The following is a 21,309-nucleotide window of genomic DNA, read 5'->3' on the forward strand; positions in this document are numbered from 1 at the left end:
CGTCTGTCCGTCAGTCTCTTCCCTTTCTCTCTCTCTTTATCTCTGTCCCACCTTCTGCATATCTGTCTTCCTCCATTATCTGTCTTTGTCTCTGCCCCGCTCTCCTGCTCTCTTTCCCCCCAACCGGTCAAAGCAGAAGGCCATCCCCATTGAGCCTGGATCTGCTCGACGTTCCTGCCTGTTAAAAGGAAGGTTTTCTTCACCGCTGTTGCAGGATGTGCTTGCTCATGGAGAATTGTTGGGTATAAATTCATTGAAGGAGTGTGGTACTAGACCTGCTCTACCTGTGAAGTGTCCTGAGATAACTTTTGTTGTGATTTGGTGCTATATAAATAAAATTGACTTGACTTGACTTTGCCTTGTTGATACAAACAACAGCAAAACAATAAAAATGATTGATCACAAGAAAACACATTTACTGTTCATCTGATAGGGCACTTATGGCAGTATAATTTAATTACGTGTCAATAATAGCCGATGGTACAAATGACTAGTTATTGCTTAAAAACGTACGATATATGTTAAAAAAAGATTTAAACTTGATTTATACATCCATAAAATATAAAATAAAAATTTTAAGGCTGATGCAAGATGTAACATGTTTTTATTTTCCATGAACTTGAAATACAATATAATATGAACCACATAACCAATTTGACCATATTTTGACTCATTTATAAATGCATATTTCTGAAACAGCAAACATGATTTTAAGCTTTACATGGCAGTAAATCATACATTAAGAACTCTTAAATTAAAAATGAAAAACAAATAAAATTACAGTTATCAGAGAAATGAATATTGTGGACATTATTGTATATATCTGTCCTACCAAAATCTATTCATAATCTTGTGGTTTTAAATTGGTGGGAAGGTAAATTTAAAATTAATTTATCTCAGGTATTAAAACAACACAGTAAAAAAATTAATCCTGTACGCTCATGGAAAACCAAGAATTGATTATTTTCTCTTAGTCTCCTTGTTATGCTTTTGAAGTTGTTTTTTTTCCAGGTAAAAGTTCTCTCAATAAACAATAGATAAATTTGAGATATGTTTGTGACCAGATATGTTTTCATATAATCTGCCCCAAGGTTCCAAGTGAGTTGTCCAAGGAATCATTACTGCAATTATAGTTCATAAGACTACTTTATTGTCTGCAGTTTTACAGTGGCCAGTGCACTACAGGCAAACAGATCAGGCTGATAACCTGTAGTTTCAACTCTGACAGGAGGAGGAAGGCGCTGCTGCATGGACCAGTGGGACAGTATTGTCTATGTGCTGCACCTGTGTAGCGTCTGTATTCATGCTGGTGTCACCGTGATATGTCCATCCACTCCACCTACCCTCACTTGTGAACAAGAGCCCAAGACAGAATACTTCAAGTCCTTTGATCCATAGCTAATGGAAGTAGTGACAGTGTCATTATCTCTGAGTTGGCATTCCCATGTTTGTGTACGCTGCTCCTGTTTTGTTTGGATTGTCAAGTACGAGGCGGAATCAAGTTAGCAAACTAATATACAGCACCTTTAAATCGTTGCAGGGGAGGTTTGAGGACTTTAGATATCCATTGTCATTATTCTTTAAGACCTATTCAAAAGCCTGTGCTGTCTTTTCTTTTAAATGGAGAGGTGGTGACTTATCCGGTGACGATAGCTGTCAAAAGTGATGATCAAAGATGAGAAAACAAGACTCTCACTAATTCCCGAAAGGGAAACGCTAAACCTCCTCTGACACACTGTGAATAGTCTCAATTATCTTTTTCTTTAGTTTCTTCACTTTGTGAGGTGGTGTCTCATTAAGACACTCCTCCACATACTTCAGGAAACCAGCATGCTGTGACACCACATGGCTTTGACAGAACGATCTCATGAAGTCCAGCACCTCACTGGTGGTGGACGTCAGTCGATGGCGTGCTCTCTTGCGTCTTGACAGTCTAGAGTCAGCATGAGAGGAGGATGTGGAGGAGGAAGAGAGCTGGGAGTCTGGGGGAGTAGGTGAGGGCAGGGCTTCAAGGCTTTGTGATGTACTCTTCTTTTCATTGCTAATTTGGCAGGTCGTGGCAAACGAAGCTCGATAGTGTAGGGAGGAGGGAGAGTCTTGGCCGTCCAGAGGATCAGACTGTTGTGGCCGGTGGAAGTGAAGGTCTTCACTCTGATCATCCTCATCACAAGAGTCACAGAGGAACATGAGCTCACGGTAGTGTTTCCACTTTGGAAAGTAAAAGTCCTCAGAACCACATGTTTTGTTCGAGCTCACAGCCTTGTGTTCTCGTTGGAAGATGGTTCGCAGGTTCCTGAACTTTGTCTTTATTTCTTCCACTATAAATTAAGAAAAGCAGAATCTGTTGGTCTCAATGGTTAAAAAAATTGCATAATTGTCTCTCAGCGTTGGCAGACACGTTTTTCTACCAGTTAATCTCTGAATTACTCATAAGAACACTGTACTATGAAATGACACTTGCAGTGTAAAAAATGTCTTGGTTCAAAGGTGCAATGAAAAGTTGGTTATCAAACAATTCAGTCCCAATTTAAGTGAAGTGTAGGATTAAATTACTGAATGGACTTCCTAAATTTAAGAAAGTTCTCAGAAAATGCCACATTGAATTATTAAATTCTTAAAACAAGTTAACAGTTAGGGCTGCATGGTGGTGCAGTGGTTAGCACTGTGGCCTCACAGCAAGAAGGTTCTGGGTTCGAGTCCCGGTTGGGCACGGGATCTTTCTGTGTGGAGTTTGCATGTTCTCCCCGTGTCTGCGTGGATTCTCTCCGGGTACTCCTGCTTCCTCCACAGTCCAAAGACATCAATTTGGGGACTAGGCTGATTGATTCTCTAAATTGACCGTAGGTGTGAGTGTGAATGGTTGTTCGTCTCTCTATGTTGGCCCTGCGATGGACTGGCGACCTGTCCAGGGTGAACCCCGCCTCTCGCCCGTTGACGCTGGGATAGGTTCCAGCCCCCCCGCGACCCTTAATGTGTAGGAATAAGTGGAAGATGACGATGGAAGTTGACAGTTATACATTTGATAATAAATAGTTCTCAATAAAATACACTATGATATACAAAATGGAAATAAGTATGAAAAGTTTTCTAACACCTGAAAAGAATCTCCATTCTATAATCTCATAAACATCATGGAATCCAAAGGAAAACCAACTGGGAGGGAAGAAGCACTACCATATGCTGCAATAATCAAATAAGGGAAGGTGATAAAAGACAAGTTCAGCCAAAGACATTTAAATGCTTAACAGATCTCATGAACTCAGTCACTAGCTGACTGAAACAAATAATAAAAATAAATAGCTCAGGTATCCTTTCTGTCTTTTCAATGACGCCCGTGTGTGTCAGGGGTAGACCCAAGGCCATTTGGGTATCAGCTAAAAAGTTGTCTATATCAGACACAATGTGTGTACTGAGAATGCAGATCTTTGTCATCCCCACCTTTAATTCAGCTGATAATTAAAGATGATTCCTACCCTGATCCAAACAATACTCTCTGAACTGGAGATGACAAATAAAACACAGTAAACCTTGTTTGCACACTTATCTGTCTCCTCAGTAGCACCCCAGGTCCCTGCTGGCAACTCCACCAAATGAGAGTCCTCCAGAGGGGTCTTAAATAAGTATGGGAGTAAGAGTGAAACTTAAATTTAAGACATTTTGAACCTTACTTTTGTACTTAGGTTTGACAGTGGGGGTAAATTGCATGAATTTTCAAGACATAAGACTAAAATGGCTCTTTGAGAAGCTTGATAAATGGGTGAAGAATCCTGAAAAATTGGCATCCCAGTCATCCTAACTTTTATCTCAAAATTTTGACCCAATCACCAGACCATCCTATCACCATGTGGCATTACAGAAAAACAACTTTTGGAAGTCTGAAATGAGAACTACTCATCCGATCGACTTAAAACTCAGCGTTGCACATTCATGAGGCATCAGCAACGAACTGATAACATCTGAGGACATAATCGACTGTCAGCTGCACAAACAGATATTTTATTTGTAGTTATCTAGTCTATATGGTCACTTTTCTTGGTTCATTGAATTTGAGCGTTTTAGAGGAAATCAATAATGATTAATCCAGTTTGACTGAATATATATATATATATATATATATATGTTTGTATAGCACATTTTCAGTGTTGATGTCATGAATTACTTTGTAAAATATTGGCTGACCTATCATCAGTGTCAGTTTACCTCCTTACACAATCGTTACCTGTGAATGGGACTGTCTCACTGTCGGACAGCAGGCTGCTCAATGTCTCCAACAGACTCTGTCTCAAAAGCTTGTTTCTGTAGCTCTCCGACTTGTGGTTCCACAAACAACTATTCTCTGGAAGAAATTGAAAAACTTAAATAACAAGTGTGTCAGCACAACTGAAGCACAGAGTAACTGATTTTAGTTTGTCTATGTCTGAGTTACAGAGCACGCATTTGACCCCTAATGTTTCACAAACAGGAGATCAAAGCCCTATTTGGATCAGCAGGTTGGAAAAATCAACAAAGTTTTTCAAATAACTTGTTAATATAGCTGTATGTGTAGACTGACATTATCAGAGGGTGAGGACGCACACATTTTCCTTCTGTGCACACTGAGCTTGATATACAGCATATACTGACATGCATACATATGCGTGTGTATATATGTATGTATGTCAGTATATATATATATATATATATATATATATATATATATATATATACATACATACATATATATACACGTGTGTATGTTAACGAACTTTTATTTGCTTAAACTACTGCTCAGAGTCACTAAATTCACCAACTGCATGGCTGTCCTCTGATTTTGGCTGCATTCACAAATAAATTGATGTCTTAGAGAGTATCAACACATATTCCTAATTCAGAGTATTATCTCATGAAGAAAAAAAACTTGGATACATAGAGTTTTTAAAAAGAAACACACTACTCTTAAGCATTAAGTCTTAATTAATATTCTTCAGTAGTAATACCTTTTTGCAATTCTGATAAAATCCCAAACCCCAATTCATTGCTTGATGCAATGGCAAAAGAGAATAGCTTCAGGGTTAGTGTAGAAAGGAGTACTTTTACACAAACCAAGACGTATCACCGTGTTGATGTAGCACACCAGTAATGAGTTAGATAGGTTTGATGAAGCAGGATCTATCCTGTAAGACTCTATTCCTTGTCTATGTGACATAGACATAGTTGTGTAATATATTTGTTTTTAACAAAGAGTTTAAATGTAGCTTGAGAGAAATTTGATTTTTACAGTAGAAGTATTTACAGTACAGTTGTGAGCTCTCAAATACATTTTTCTACAGCAGAAATGTATCAGATTAAAAAAAACAAAACTGTAGAGATTTTCAATGTTGTCAAGACCACATACTAAGCTCCACTGACCAGAAACATCAAAGACCAACAACTTAAAACCTGTAAAAAACCCAATCAAAATAAAACTGCTTGGGGAGACACCCAAGAAGAAACAATGGTGAATACAGATTATTGTTTGCTAATAATGAATCTGAACTTCACAATAATACCACCTACCAGAGTAAAATGATATGAGCTGCTGAACTTTGGCCTCAGTCCAGTGGCAGCGGGAGTCATTTGGCAGTCTACTGTCTGACTGAACTGCATCAGGTGCAGAGAAATACTGAGAAGATGTGTCGGTTGAGTGTTTGGTTTGTAGTGGTGAACTTGATAGTGAAGCAGAGATTGTGGAAGGACTTCTTTGACTTGCTAGTTTGAGATTATCTGAAGAGGCAGAGAGGAAAATTTGGTATGCAGCACTGGTGTTGGTTTTAGTGACACTTTGGCTTGAGTTGGAGGGAGTGGAGGTGTTGCTGAACTTCATGCTATTGATTTCAGTTGAACTTGAGGAGAGGGTGGTCAAGGTGGAGGAGGATGTTTGGCTTCCATGCTCTAGATCTTTTTTTCCCTGTGGTATCAGTGTCTGCAGGTCGTCTGGGCTGTCGTCATCGTCACAACACTCACAGAGGAAGAGCAGCTGCTGGTAGTGTTTCCATTTAGACTGGTAGACCTTGTCAGACGTCCTGCTAGCCTGGACTGCCTTGTATTCACGATTAAAAACTGTCCGAAGGTTCTTGAACTTGCACTTTATATCCTCAACTGCAAAACAGTAACAAAGGAGTCACTTCCTATGAGCTCATTAATTAACAGTCAGTTACGTTTGCATTGATCTTCCTGTCATTTCTTTCCTCTGTTAGATTTCTATCAGAGGACATATTTTTCCTCATAAATCATTATCAGCCTAAATCTAGTCATAACTTCTATATCATCAGTGATTCAAGAATCCCATTGTATAGCTCATAATTGTGCCTGGATGGTTTAGTCATACCAGCCTCATCACATGCTGCTGACGGATGTTTTCAGCAATCTTTGATATATTAGCAGCACAATTTGCATCCTCACTTAAAATAACTAATGCAGTGCCTTTTAAAAACATGAATGAAAATAGTTGATGTGAGATGAGAATGAGTGGAGGATATCCTAAATTTAACCGTTTAGCTACTCAAATACAAAACTGATATATTATTATATATATTATTATCATATTTTCAAAACTCTGCACAGTCAGCAAAACAGAAGTCTATGTGGACCAAACTGTGGACTTCTCATTGAGATTTCTCATTGTTTTCACACAAAATGAATTCCATGACCACAGCTTACTTATGACACATTCATGCAAATGATTAGACATCCACAGCCTTTTTTCTACTTTATCAATTGCTTATGTCATTTTGATCAAAATATATAACACATTTTCTCTGTTGAATAGACTTACCCTAAAAATATCTGGGAGTAAGATCATGCATCCGAAGTGGCTGAATCAGCTGTCATAAAGTTGTTAATCATGACATTTTTTGGTAAATGTATTCAGGATTGATGAATTGAAGTCAGGATTCAGGATTCACTGACTTTCACTAATGAAAGGGAACCAATGGTCATGTATTTTTCCCTCTTCCATTTATGTTATGTTGTACTGTAAAGTCCAAAAGGGAAGTACAGTCATGTGTAACTTTGTACTTTTGAACTTGATATATGTCATATTAAGTGCAGCCATGTATATTCAACAATTCATGATTTTTTTTCACAATTACAATACTGTCTATCATTCATATATATGAAATAATATACTGAAGAAAAGTTCTGAATCTTCATTCTTGTGACATATAATATATTCAATAGAAGCAAAAGATTTTCTTATTCTCTTATGAAATATTTCTCGAACAGAAAAAATCCTACCAACTTCAGAGATAACAGTTTGTCATTTATTTAACAAATACATTGTCAGGTCAGTGTGTGATGAGTAACAGTATATGCTGCGTGAGTAAGAAGTGCTGCCAGAGTTAAGGACAGTTAGATTAACTGTTTTGCCAAAATGAATGTTTGTAATGCAAACTATATGAAGAGTTTCAAAAAAGTAGCTCAAGTTTTCCCCAATACACATTAGCGACTAAAAAAAACCCTTCAAGTGAAACAAGGGCTGTATTTGTTCATATTTCTGGGCCTTCGGTTGAATCATGTTTGCTCCAAAAATGTGTCATTTTTCTAAAGTAGTTTTTCAAGACTGACACTATCTCAGAAATAGTCTCTGAGCACATTGACCAAGTGTACACTATCTACTGTCATTGTGTGTTGGGCTCTGTGTGCTTCCAAAATGCAGGTGATCTACAATATGGTACCTATACACCCCTGTGTAATCACTTGCTGTGGTTGACATGCTGGTTTGTCTGTCTGCTTTGTCCTTTTACGAACACACTTCACTGACTACGAGAATATAAGAACTAAACATATCAAGCATTCACATTGCAATAAATTAAATAGAACCTAATAGGTGGAATGTAATATTGTATCTTTAACTACATCAAATCCTGTAAGTATCAATCAAAAAAATCAAAAGTTTGTCAAAATACTGAATTAAGCCTGAAGAGAGCAAATCTAAACGAGAGTTCTTAAAAGTTAACCATCCTGTTCCCTTTGTACTCTATTTCCTTCTTAACTTTTTTCCGTGTGTACACACAAGCTTTTCAGGCCACTTAATACTTGCGAGGAAAAGCATTTTTGCTTCAGTTCCCATTGCATTGGCCTTGCCTTGTCTTCCTGTTTTTTATTAGTGTGTTGTGTGTGACGTCACAAACAGTCATCACTGTGGAGGGAACTGATCATCATTGTGATAGTGTGTGGGGAAAATAAACATGACACACCACTTTCTGCTAAAAGCTGCAAACAATTTTCCCTGTGATTTTGTGGGCCAAGAAGGAGAGCAGATAGTTGCAAATATAGCAAGAATGGTTCAAATAGTGATATAAGCATGAAATTTGGTACATATTGTCAAATACCTGCTGGACTACAGTTACTGTACTCAATAACTGTTTTATTTATCAACTGTGTTTACGTCAGGATGAATTACGAGCACGGCTCTTCCGACTGCTCTCACACGTTATATTATTTCCTGGTGCATGTTCAACTGGCACTCTGATTGGTTACAAGGTAAGAATGATGTCACTCTTGAATTAACCCTTGTGATACCTTGACATCTCCCCTTCAAATGACTCCCTCTATACACAGGGTTAACAAACAAAATTTAACCTTACTGGAAACTTCCAATATAGAACAATACTGTTACCTTTGTGCTCACATCTTAAGGCATCATAACATTTGTCATAACAGCATTTCCATAACTCACTCCATCCTTTTTTTTTTTGAGTTTCTTTACTTGTCTTACATATCTGTTCTTATCACAGGCTTACTCACTCTACCAGATCTTTTCACTATTAGACATTCTGCTGTGGTTCTCATGAGCCTGTAACTCCCAAACAGTCTCTGGCAAGAGCTCTGGGGCTCTGCATCTGTTGTTAATGCACTTGCTTTCATAGTCTCTGTATTAGGCTCTTTTGGTCTCATCTCTTCTCCTGATGGCACTTGTTGCAAGTGTTGCCTGTTCCTTCTCACCTCTCCTCCCCCTGGTGAGCTCACATGGAAAGAGCGTGGGGTGCAGCTCTCACGAATGACTGACACTGGACCTGTCCATGTTTTGTCCTGGTCCAACTTTGTCAGAACGTGATCTCCTGGCTGTAACAGTGGTAAGTCCTTTACACCGTGTCTCCTGTTGAAGTAAAATCCCTGTAGTCTCTTAGCTTCCTCATCCCTGCATCTGATGAGGTCTTTATCTGGCCAGTTTGGGTCCATATTCTTTTTGACAGAGGGGAGTGTGGTTCTTATTTTCCGTCCCATGAGTAGTTCTGCTGGGCTTACTCCAGTAGAGGTCGCTGGTGTTGCTCTGGAGCACATTAATGCTAACAGCAGGTCTTCCTGTTTAAGTATACGTTTTGCTATCTGGACAGCGCGTTCATCGTGCCCATTACCTTGAGGATTATGGGGACTTGATGTGACCTGTTCAATATCGTACTGTTTGCAAAAGTCTTTCCATGTCTCACTTATATATTGTGGACCATTATCACTCACTATCTGCTCAGGAATACCGAATCTTGCAAATGTGACTTTCATCCTCTTAACAACCTGGTCTGTAGTGGTCGTCGGCAGGTGCAAGATTTCTAAGTAGCATGAGCAATGGTGTGATATCACAATGTAGTGCTTGCCATTATACTCACATAAGTCTGTAGCTATCCTTTGCCATGGTCGATCTGGCAGCGGTGTGGACTGTAGTGGCTCTTTGCACTGCGTCCGCTTGTTTTCCTGACAGAACTGGCATTTTTCAACATAACATTTGATATCAGCAGATATGTTAGGCCACCATACTGTTTCTTTTGCGCATTCTCTACATTTAGACAGGCTCTGGTGTCCATCATGTAAGCGCTCCAGTATTTCCTGTCTCATTGTCTGTGGGGTTACGATGCAACAACCCAGTGTGATGAGGCCCTCACATGTTGACAATGCGTCCTTGAACGTGTAAAAGTCTTTTGCACTGTTTGGAACACTACTTGATCATGTAGGCCATCCATCTTTGATCAACTTGAGTATGCTCTGCAGCTGCTCATCCTCTCGTGTAGCAGACCTTATCATGTCCAGCTTGTGTTCTGATACAGGCCAGCTATGGATGACAGCATCAACCTGACTAGCGATGATCTTCTCTGTGTTATCAGTGTCCCTGCTCTCCCCTTCAGTAGCCACGTGACAGGGCATCAGCAACAACCTATGTCTTTTCAGGTGCATATTCTGCCTTTGCATTGAACCGCATCAGCCTCATTAGCAGCCTCTGACATCGCACTGGTACTGCATCCAGATCCTTACTGTTTATCAGAGGCCCCAGTGGCTTGTGGTCTGTGATAAGTCAGAATCTCTCCATGCCTACCAGGTACTTTTGGAACTTCTCGCAGGCCCATACTCCAGCCAAGCATTCCTTCTCAATTTGCGCGTACCTGGTTTCCGCATCTGACAGTTTCCTAGAACAATATGCAACTGGCTTCAAGCTTTCATTGTGTAGCTGAAGAAGAACACCCCAAATGCCATAACTACTTGCATCAGCTGAGACTGCGGTCTGTAGTTGTGGGTCATAGTGAGCCAACACGGGGATGTGCTGAGGGCTTCTTTCAGTCTCTGGAACGAATCCCATGTCCATGCTGTATCTCCCTTCAGCAGATCATACAGGGGAGCTGCTGCTGTTGCTAAATCTGGTATGTATTTGCTCATGTAAGTAATCATACCTAATACTCTCTTTAGCTCATGCACATTTGTGGGCTCTTGTAGATCATTGATAGCACACACTTTACCTGGGACTGCTCTCACTCCATTGGCATCCACAATGTGTCCCAGGAAGCGCAGCTCTGACTGCCTGTACACACACTTCTCTTGGTTGAGCTTGAGGCCAGCCTGCTCCATTCTCTCTAATGTGCGCTGCAGGTGTGTGTCATGTTCTTTCAGGCCCTTCCCATGGACAATGATATCATCCATGTACACAGCTACTCCCTCCAGCCCCTCTAACAGTTCATTCATTTTGCGCTGGAATATCTCTGGGGCAATGTTAATCCCGAAGGGCAGCTGCTTGAAACAGAACCTCCCAAAAGGTGTGATGAATGTAGTTAGGAGGCTGCTGTCTTCATGTAACGGGACCTGCCAAAGGCCTGAAGCTGCATCTAAGGAGGTGAAGACTGTGGACCCGGACAGTTTAGCCAGTGTCTCCTCCATTGTCGGTAGTTGGTACCGCTCCCTATTTATGTTGTCGTTCAACTTTTGCAGTCCCACACAGATCCTTACTGCTCCTGTCGGCTTCATGACTGGCACCATGGGTGCGCACCAGTCTGTAGGCTGCGTGACTCTCTCGATCACGCCTTGCTCCTCCATACGCTGCAGTTCAGCTTTTACTTTAGGAAGAAGAGGTAGAGGAACTCTTCTGGCTGTATATACAGCATAGGGTACAGCATCCTCTTTCAGGTGGATCTGGACTGGCTCTGTTTTAAATGTCCCTCCCTTTCCTGCTGCTGTTTTGACATTCTCTACTCTTATTACGAACCCCATCTCTACCGCTGTGTCTCTTCCTAGTAGATTGCTGACTGTGGGCCCTCTTGCAACCTGCACTGTAAATATGTACCTCTTCTGCTTATGGAGTGTACTAGTAGTGAACTGTCCCACAATGTTCAGCGCTCCACCTGGGCTATCCAGGGGAATATTTGATTCGACTAGTTTTCTCTCTGGCTTAAGTGCTTTAAATGTTTTGAGGTTCATTACTGTAACATCAGCACCTGTATAGATTCCAAATTTACCAGGAGTGTGTCCTACAGTTAGCTCTTCTGTCCAATATTCAGCGCTGCTCTGGTTTGCTTTACCCACTGCGCCAAAGTAAAAGCCTTCCTCCTCAGTATCTGCATTATGTGTGACTTCTCTTACTGACCTAGAGAAACATTTCCTCTCCCAATGGCCTTTTTTCCCACACTTTCTACATACTGAATCATGTGCTGGGCATTTTGCAGTGTCTTTGTGCTTCTCTTTACCGCACCAGTTGCACGTGGAGTCTTGCTGGCATGTTTTTTTCCTCTCTGCCACTTCTCTCCCCTGCAGACTGCCTCCATGGCAGTCTACCACCTCACCGATCACTCACCGATGTGTCACCTCTTGCACGGTTGCAGCCTGTCTCTCCTGCTGGTTCATCTGCTGTTCCACATCTTCAGCTTGCCTTATCATCTGCACTGCCGTTTCCAAGGTCAGCGCTGGCTTAAGCTGCAGCCGCTTGGAGAGTTCCTTGTCACGGATCCCAATAACCAGCCTGTCCCTGATCTCATTTTTCTTGTCCCCAGAGTCACAGTTTTCGCTCAGTTCATATAGGGCTCTTATAAATGACTCTGCCATTTCTCCCGGCTTCTGTGCTCATTGGTGGAAGCACGCTCTCTCGTGTATTGCGTTTTTCTTTGGCATGAAATATGCATCATATTTACCCAGCACGGTAAAATAGTTGTTATTATCCTCTTCCACTTCGAAGGTAAACGACTTAAAAATGTTCTCTCACATGTTATATTATTATTATTGACGATTATTATTTCCTGGTGCACGTTCAACTGGCACTCTGAGTGGTTACAAGGTAAGAATGATGTCACTTTTGAGTTCACCCTTTAAGGTGATACCTTGACACATATACTCTTCAAATCCCACTCTTTCTAAAAATACCGCAGGCTACGCAAAATTCCAAGATGGCGGCCCCTAAACCCAATAAGTCCATCCAAAATGTGGGTTTTCCTTTAAAACTCAAAACGCATTGATTTTAAGCCCCATAAATGTTAAGATGAATATAAAGTTGGGTATTGCGGATATTTTGGTATCAAGTGCATTTCTGTATCTATTACGGTTCTTGACATACATCATATAGGTACTTTTACAGGCTTGGGAGAGCAAAAAATTTGTCCTATTAAGAGTTGTTAAGTGAATTTTGTAATATGAAAATGTTATTGTCATAACCTGTTCAATTCTGGAGTTTTAACAGGCGCTGGGAAAAAAATCTGTCCTTCTTCTATGGGCCAAGCAAGAAAAACAAAGCTGACTTCTTCAGATAGGACTCTTCTTCTGCTGAACCAAAAAGCTTCTCAATCAGTACGGTCAGTTGCTCTCAAAGCTTTTCATCTCCTGTCAGAGCTCAGAGTGTGACCTGCAGGAGTTCTTTCAGCAGGAGAACCAGTCCTTCCCAACTGCACTAAGCAAAGGTGGAAGACTGTACTCTTGCCAGAAGTCTCAGCTGACCTCTATTCTAGAAACTTAAGTCCCACCATCAGACAAAGAACCCAGGCAGATTTTCTCATTGTCCATGGGTCAGCTTTGGTCCATACCCTACCACCAAAAAGATCCAAGACATCTGAGGACTATGCAACTCTCAACTTCCTACCAGTGATACACACGTACACCAGCAAGTACATGATGACACATCTTGTTTTTGATGTGTACAACCCATCAAGTCTTAAAGCTAAAACCATGTTCAAAAGTGGCCAGGGAGGAAGACACAAGGTGACAAACAAGAACACCATGCCATCTAACTGGTATAATTTCCTGAGGCATAGGCCTGTCACTATAACAAAATTTACTGGACGATAATTGTGCAACAAATTATTGCCGATAAACGATGTTGTATATTATTGACACCGTTTTTTAAAATTATATGTAATAAAAAAAAATATGGCATAACAATGTGAGTACACCATGTCAAAAGCGATAAACTTTAATTTCTTAAGATTAAGAACTTTGAAATAAGATGAACAAATATAATAAACAAACAAGACAACAAAAAAAACAATGAAAATAAAAGCAGCAGCACCTCCAGCTGTACTTTTATTTCTCAGTTGGGAAAACAGGAGGGGATGATTGTGCTTGAGGTGCGCATGCATGTTCGTTGTATTCCCCTTCTTCGCCACCACCACTTTCGAACAAATCCGACATATTGGATCATCCGTGTTCATGGGCTCACCTCTATCATTTTGTTTGAAACCGAAATGTTCCCACACTGGGGCTGTTGCGTTGGGCTTAGACACCAACGCGGTCGTTTCTTCATTCATTGCGTTTGCTTGCTTTTCACTCACGATGCTCACTTGCAGCACTGTGTCCATATGTCTGCCTGCGTGTGTGTGCGCCAGCGCCCCCCCACTGTGACAAAGAGACTAAATGATTGACAGGAGTGTTCACTCATTCCGTTCATTCAGTTATAGAGCTCACGCACCCTGGTGTCGAGATAAATGCAGAGTGAGACCTCTTCTCTCATCCAGCGTGTTTGGTAGCGAGAGAGGAGGAAAACAAACGCACGTCAATTATCGAGGCTGGCAAAATTACTGACCTTGTTTTTATTTACCGAGCGGTTAGGCAATTTATTGATTTTCGCGACAGGCCTACTGAGGCACAATGACAACAACACAAAGTTGTCCCACTTTCTTGCTAACAGGTTTGCCCAAATGTTCGCTTCTAATATGGTAATTGTCACAAAGGGACCTGCTGTGCTCAGCACTCATGAAACTGGTCTTGATGGACTGGATAAATGCTCTCACGAGGAAGCTGACAGCCGCATCAAACATGCTGCAGAACATGGTAGCCAATCCCTCATGATCAAGACAAATGACACAGATGTCCTTGTGTTTGCACAGAAGTGTCTCTGCTGCTCTTCAAGAGTCTGGACTAAAGCAGATGAGGGTTGCATTTGGGCAAGGTCAGAGCCTGCACTGGATCAGTGTCCACGACCTATTTCACGATGTTGGCCAGGAGAAGGTCAAAGGCATGCTATTCTTTAATGCCTTTACTGAGCGTGACACCGTGTCAGCCTTCCACAACAAAAGGCAAGAAAACTGCTTGGCAGACATAAGACATATGTCCACAGGCCTCGCCTGTACCCTCCAAACTGGGTATTTACCCTCCCACAGTGGAGGACTGTGACCTAGACCTAGAGATTTTGGAGAAGTTTGTCATCCTAATGTATGACAGATACAGCACAACTGCGACTGTGGATGAGGCTGGGCTTGACATGTTTGCTAGGAAGAAGAGGCCTTGTGAGTCAATTCCACCAACCGGAGCAGCTCTGCTTCAACACACCGGGTGCGCTGCCTACAAGGCTGGTAGTGTGTGGGCTCAGGCAACCAAATGTCAGCTAGAAGCAGAGGACCCTGCAAACAGGGAATGGCAGAATAATGGTGAGGAATGGCAAGTCTTCTGGACAGCAAACTCTCCAATAGCCAAGAACAGCTCACCAATTATGGCTGGAAATCTGGCTGTTGTGGCAGGTGCAAGTGCAATAAACTGGGTACGTGTACAGCTCTAAGCAGTAGCAAATGTGAGGTGTAACTCTAACCCTTTTTTTCTCTCCCGAGTCTGTTTAAGTGCCTATATGCTGTAGGTCAAGAACTGCTACAGATACAGACATGCACATGGTACCAAAATATCTGCTTTTATCAACGTCTAAATTCTGTACTGGAATGGCCCCATTGGATTCATAGACCAAAAAGATGTGCACATCAAAATTCATGTTCCATAGTTGCTAAGATATGATTACTTCAAGTTAATGGCAGCCATCTTGGATGCACTAGCAACCCATCCAGGGTATACCCGCCTCTTGCCTGAAGACAGCTGGGATAGGCTCCAGCTCCCAGCGACCCTTAACAAGGTAAATAGTACAAAACGGAAGGATCTTGGTTTTTAAATTTTGTGTTATAACCCTACTGAGATTATGAAAATAACATTTTCATATTACCAAATTCACATAACAACAATCAATGGTACAAATATTTTTTTCTCCTGAGTCTGTAAAAGTACCTGTATGCTATATGTCAAGAACTGTAATAGATACAGACATGCACTTGGTGCCAAAATATCCACAATACCCGACCTTATGTTAATCTTTCATACATTTATGGGGCTTAAAATCAGTGTATTCCGAGTTATAAAGGAAAAAACACATTTTTGGATGGACATTTTGGATTTTGAGGTGACCATCTTGGAATTTTGCATGGCCAGTGGTATTTTTGAGTAAAGAGTGGGATTTGAAGAGTACATGTACCAAATTTCATGCTTGTATCATTATTTGAACAATTCTTTCACTTATCTGCTCCACTAAGGCCATTGGCTGGACAATGACAAGTCAACCTTCTGCTTGTCAGGAATCTGGGCAGTCTATCAAACTGCACGCCGAAACCTTCATGTATGCTGCTGATTAATTGTCAGCCCTGTTATGATAGCCCTCCCTTCTTTCTTGCTACAAAAAGACAGAGTTTAGCATGGAAGAAAGAACAAAGAAATATATACCTTCACCCTTTTTATCTCAAAGGTAACGTGTAATCCTGCCACAAGTGGATAAGTGAATTTAAACCCGTTAAATGTGTTACTGGATGGATTTCAGAACAGCACATTCCCCGCTGAGAACCCTGAGCTCCTCACCATTTTCAACAACAAGGTTACATGCGTACCAAATCACGGATGTGATCTGTATGGATTCACAGATATACTGAGATCTTTTGTACCACTACCTGAAAAGTTTGTATTGTAATAAGCAACACATATGTTTGTACACAAAATTGTATGTAAAGATGACTGGTTGTTTCAGATACACATTGACACAAAGTCTGAACAGAGTCTATTGTTTCTATAGTGATTGTTAGGTATGGTTGGTATGGTTATAATCTAAAGGCAGACAGGATGGTAACAAAAGTGGCATCCTCACTGTAAGTTAGAAAGAGTAGGAGGACTTCCACTTCCTTGACTTTGATGATTATCGTCAAAAATGTCATTCAAATCATTGGCTCACACTGAGTGAGAAGTGATGCAGCATGGCATAACTTTGACATAACACACTGCGACATGGCAAGGAGGTAGAGAGAGGAGGGCCAGGTCAGATTATTTCCAACTCATGCTATAACAAGTACATAAAAAATGCCAGAAAAAAGCTATGCTGTAGTTTAACAGTTAAAATGACAGATCCCACGAATCATGGCAGAATGTGTATCAATTTCTAGTATTTTGCTGTTGTAAACTGACTAAAAATGTATTGTTCTCACATTTATACAGTGCTTTATATGTCATTTTATTGTTATTCTACATAAAAGGCAACATTCTGACAGCATGTTCTTCACTAATTTATTGATGTGTACAAGTGACATAGTATGTCTTTTAAGATGTGTTACCCTGCATGTTAATTCTGAAGCTATGATAAACACTACCTTGATGGTGAATAAGTGTTGTGCTGTAGAGACTAACAATATTTACCTGAAAAAGACACAGAGTGGTCAGACAGCTGACTTCTCAGAGTTTCCAGCAGCCTCAATCTGAGCTGACGGTTGTTGTGGTTTTCAGACTTCTTGTTCCATAGACAGCTGTGGTCTGCACAACACACAACAACAAACACTTGTCCTTTAAACATCCACACAAAGATCAGGTACTTCTTTGATTGACAATCCCTCTTCGTTTACCATAGTAGAAATCTATCAGCGCACGCTCCTTCTCTTCAGTCCAGAAACATTTAACCAGCATGTTGGGGGGGGTGCAGGAGGAAGAGGAGATACTGGTTAGAGGCTGAAGGAAGGAGACAACTAGTCCTGGGGAGGTGAGAGCAGGCTGGCTCTCCTTTTGTTGAACAGTTAGTGGTGACTGTGGCTGGATGTCGACGCTGTCATCTAGATCGTTGCAGGCCTGCAAGAACACCAGCTGCTGGTAGTGCTTCCACTGTGGCACAAATACGTCATTTGAACCACACTCCTTGCTTGCCCTCACCATTTTGTACTGACGCTGAAAGGTGGTACGAAGGTTCTTGAACTTGTTCTTAATGTCTTCAACTGGGGAGAAGAAGAGATTAGTACAAGCTTTGATTTTCTGTTTTGCAAAAACACTTGATCCCAACCTCACCTGTGAATGGAGCAGGTGGAGGGTGAGCAGACAGAATCATTCTCAAGTGTTCCAGGGTTTTCCATCGCAGCTGTCTGTTTTTATAACCCTCAGACTTGTGGTTCCAAAGACAGCTGTGTTCTATGAAATGAGTACAAAAATAAATATAACATAATACATCCATAGAAACATTATTAGATCATATATTAGATCATTAGATAACAGGGTTGTGTGTAGACACTCGTTTCATCTTGGCTTATTTTTGAATATTTAACCATTGTTGTTGCGACACCACAAAAATCTCTAAAACTTTGATGGATAAAGAATGACTGGGGAATTATTTCAGTTTTTTTTTTTTTTTTTTTAAGAGTGCTCTGTTGAATATTTAAACAGCATAAACAGGCAGTTTTGAGAGGAAGCCAGGCCATAAATTACCCTGTCAGTGCCAGTCAGGTTTGACTGCAGGCAAAAATTATTTTATAACAATAAAATGATTTTGATTAAAAAAAAAAAATAGTAATTTTTTGGAAAAATATTATTATCATTATTAAACAATATGTGAAGACTAAACATATGATTCATTTAACTGAATGTTCAGGTGCAAATGGTGTGTAAGTGTGTGTGTGTGTTTGTGTGTGGGGGGTGTTAAGACCCCTTTGGAAAAACTGTAAATACAGTCATTTCCAAAGTTCACACAATTTTTCAATGTTTTGCTTAAGTTCATAATTTGCTTGTGTTTGGCCTTTGAAAATAAATTTTCACTGTGGTTACATAAAAAAGCTTCTGTGGACTTTCCACAAATGCAAATGGGCACACACCTGGCAGACACTTAAAAAGCAATCCAACAGCTCTATAAATAATGGAACCATAATAATAAAAATAATAATAAAGAACTATTTTGACCCGTTTTTCTTAACCACCACAGATGGCATGAGCCACTATAAACTTTGGACACCCAATTTCCTTCAAGTCTTGTTCAGTTCCCAGTCACAATGCGCTAAATTTCAAGAACTGAACACAAAGAATATTTCTGAACAAATAATATGGTAATCTAATAATAACATGCTCTTGAGTGTGAATCACTCTCCCTCATCAAATCTGCATACATAAGAACTGCTGAATCCTAACACAGTAAACTGATTCAGCTACCATTCACTGCTCCTCCTAATGGATTGATAAGGTCCTGCAAATGTTCACACACTGAGCTTAAGGGCGTAACAGATCCGCCCTGCATTCACTATGTTTTGCCGGGGATGTCATTACAAGCAAGCACCCAGAATGACTATGTCTTGATCCCAGCAAGGCTTAGCCAAGGTGCTGTCATGATTTGACGTAGTTGTCAGAGTTGTTAGTAGCTGAAACTGTTCTGTGAGTTTCTGCTCACTGACAGTTAACATTGCTATGTCCTTGACAGACTTCTTCAGACCTTTGTCCAGCCAGGAAGCGAAAATGGCAGGCTGCTGTTCTCTATATCTTTCAAAAATGTCAAATATTATATTCCACTGAGTTGGGATATAATGGATTAACTTGTGTTAAGGCAATTTTAACATCTCTTGCTCCACAGGCCGTGGTGCTTTTGTGAAAGAAAAGTCACTACCTTTCTGACCTTCCTCTGGAAGGCAGGACACTGAGTTGATTGGCACTGCCTTGTTTCAGCAAAGTTTAGAACATGTGTTAAGTGTCTGTGGCCTCAGCCTGTTAGTGTCATGAAACGTATTCACTCAACGCAACTTCATTTCATTACCTGCGGTTACTGGGATTGTCATGTTCGGCCTCTCCAACTTCCAATCAGTCACTACTTTCATCAATTCTTCTGCCGAGTGGTTGTATGACTTTTATATGGGGATGAATTTGGAGTATTGCCCTCTTCCTCTTCCAGTCTGACATATAGTGGACCATCACAGATCGTTATATCGGTTGCCTGAAAGGTTTAACTATCCACGGATAGCGGAGTTCTCTTCGCTTGGGCCAATTCATTCAAAATGTCAAGGGTGTTTTTACACTGAAATCAGGAATTACCTCAGTGCTGAAAATATGTGAAGAGACAGAAGCCTATATCTCAAAGATATCCCATAAAGGGATGCAAATCTTTTGCAATGAATCATGCCACTGCACTGAAAAAAATAAAATTCTGAGCCAGAAGGGTATGCTCTTTGGAAGGCATCAGTGAGAAACTACATTTTTTATACTGAGGATGTTACCTGCAGGGCAGTCCTGCCTCCTGATGGCCTCCTACTGCTGGCTAGTGGGGCCACAGATGTGCACTCATAAACAATTCTTTTTCCATTTATATAGGCAACACATGTGAGGCAATGCTTGCAGACAGTTATTAATCCTTTTTGCTGCCTCATAAATAAATTAATCTCAAAACCAAATTGTCCCCACACCACACACTTGTAAGAAGGTGGTGTTTCTTTCCTCAAACTTCTGCCTCTTGACAACACTCACCATGTTGAACTGCTGTGTGAAATCTGACTCTAGCATTGAGTTACCCCTTATTTTGCTCATAGCGATTGGATATCAACTGAAGTGGGGTCCTTCTCCCAATGCATCAACATGTGTTGTGTTCATGTGCTCCTCAAAAGCTCAGACAAAGTCAATTCAAAAAAATCCCAATGGATGAAAATTACAGTGTTGTTTATACTAAGATAAACACCAAAAAAAATGCTGCAACAAGTGCACATTGGCCCATGAATATAGAATTGTCCAAATCAATATTGTATTTAGGACCATGACATACCTTGTAAATATGAAAAAGCATTTTTCTTCATTTCTAAAGCAACTGGAAAGGCTGATAAATTCTAAATGTGTTACATACATTAATGATGTGCAAAGAAGAACAGACAAACAAAATAAGGGAGATACACTATTTCAAATGATGCTCAAGCACAATTTTCCGTCAACGTAATGAATCAACCAAACTCCTGACTCAGGCAAATCAAGACTATATAAAAACATGGAGAGAGCAAAGGGCAGAAGTCCCATTGGCCAGATTCATTATGTCCAAATTTGGGTTTTGTGTTTGGGTTTGTATTAGGGTTGGGCTGGTACCAAGTTCTTGATACCTCTAATTCTTCCCCAACTGTTACTGTGGTAAATTTAATTACTGTCTGATTAATGTGTGTGTATACACACTTCCCAATGGCAACATAAAACTCACCCTGCCATTGTGACGCGTTATAATTTGGTACAATGCAATTCAGTTTTCTTCCCCAAACTCCCCGAGTCCTTCAACCCAGTTTTAGCACTCAGCACTCGCTTCTAAAATGCACCTTATTATAGCAAGCACTTTACATTTACCTGAACTCTGATGGTCGGTACCCCAGCTCACAGTCTTTATTTTTTAGTTAGGTTGTTTTTGTTTTTGTTGTTTTCTTGTTTCTATGTTTTTCTATTTGTATATGCATATGTGTTACTTGCTATGGAACATAAACCTGCTAAGGGACAAGTGATGGAAATTAGCCTTAAGGCTTCAATCTGGCATATTTACATTTAAATGCTCATTAA

The 21,309-nt window shown here is 40.5% G+C and overlaps 1 protein-coding gene across 5 annotated transcripts in view; it reads right to left on the reverse strand.

The window, feature by feature from the left end:
* Window positions 1–587: 587 nt before the first annotated feature.
* Window positions 588–21,309, reverse strand: part of LOC147244428 (uncharacterized) — a 25,557-nt gene continuing 4,835 nt past the window's right edge. For 2 of the 5 annotated variants that reach the window (XM_086187257.1, XM_086187256.1), the window contains 6 exons: window positions 17,824–17,943; window positions 17,391–17,753; window positions 17,188–17,301; window positions 5,536–6,117; window positions 4,220–4,336; window positions 588–2,318 (listed from right to left, as the gene is read on the reverse strand). In XM_086187257.1, the coding sequence (XP_086043383.1) occupies window positions 1,717–2,318; window positions 4,220–4,336; window positions 5,536–6,117; window positions 17,188–17,301; window positions 17,391–17,753; window positions 17,824–17,943 (1,898 nt within the window). In that variant the 3' untranslated portion in view covers window positions 588–1,716. The remainder of the gene's footprint in view (window positions 2,319–4,219; window positions 4,337–5,535; window positions 6,118–17,187; window positions 17,302–17,390; window positions 17,754–17,823; window positions 17,944–21,309) is intronic. The other 3 variants (XM_086187258.1, XM_086187259.1, XM_086187261.1) reach the window with 3 other exon arrangements.

The sequence above is a fragment of the Aulostomus chinensis genome, chromosome 19 (genome assembly GCF_037954235.1).
Source record: "Aulostomus chinensis isolate RoL2024-O1b breed Wild chromosome 19, RoL_Achi_v1.0, whole genome shotgun sequence".
NCBI lineage: Eukaryota > Metazoa > Chordata > Actinopteri > Syngnathiformes > Aulostomidae > Aulostomus > Aulostomus chinensis.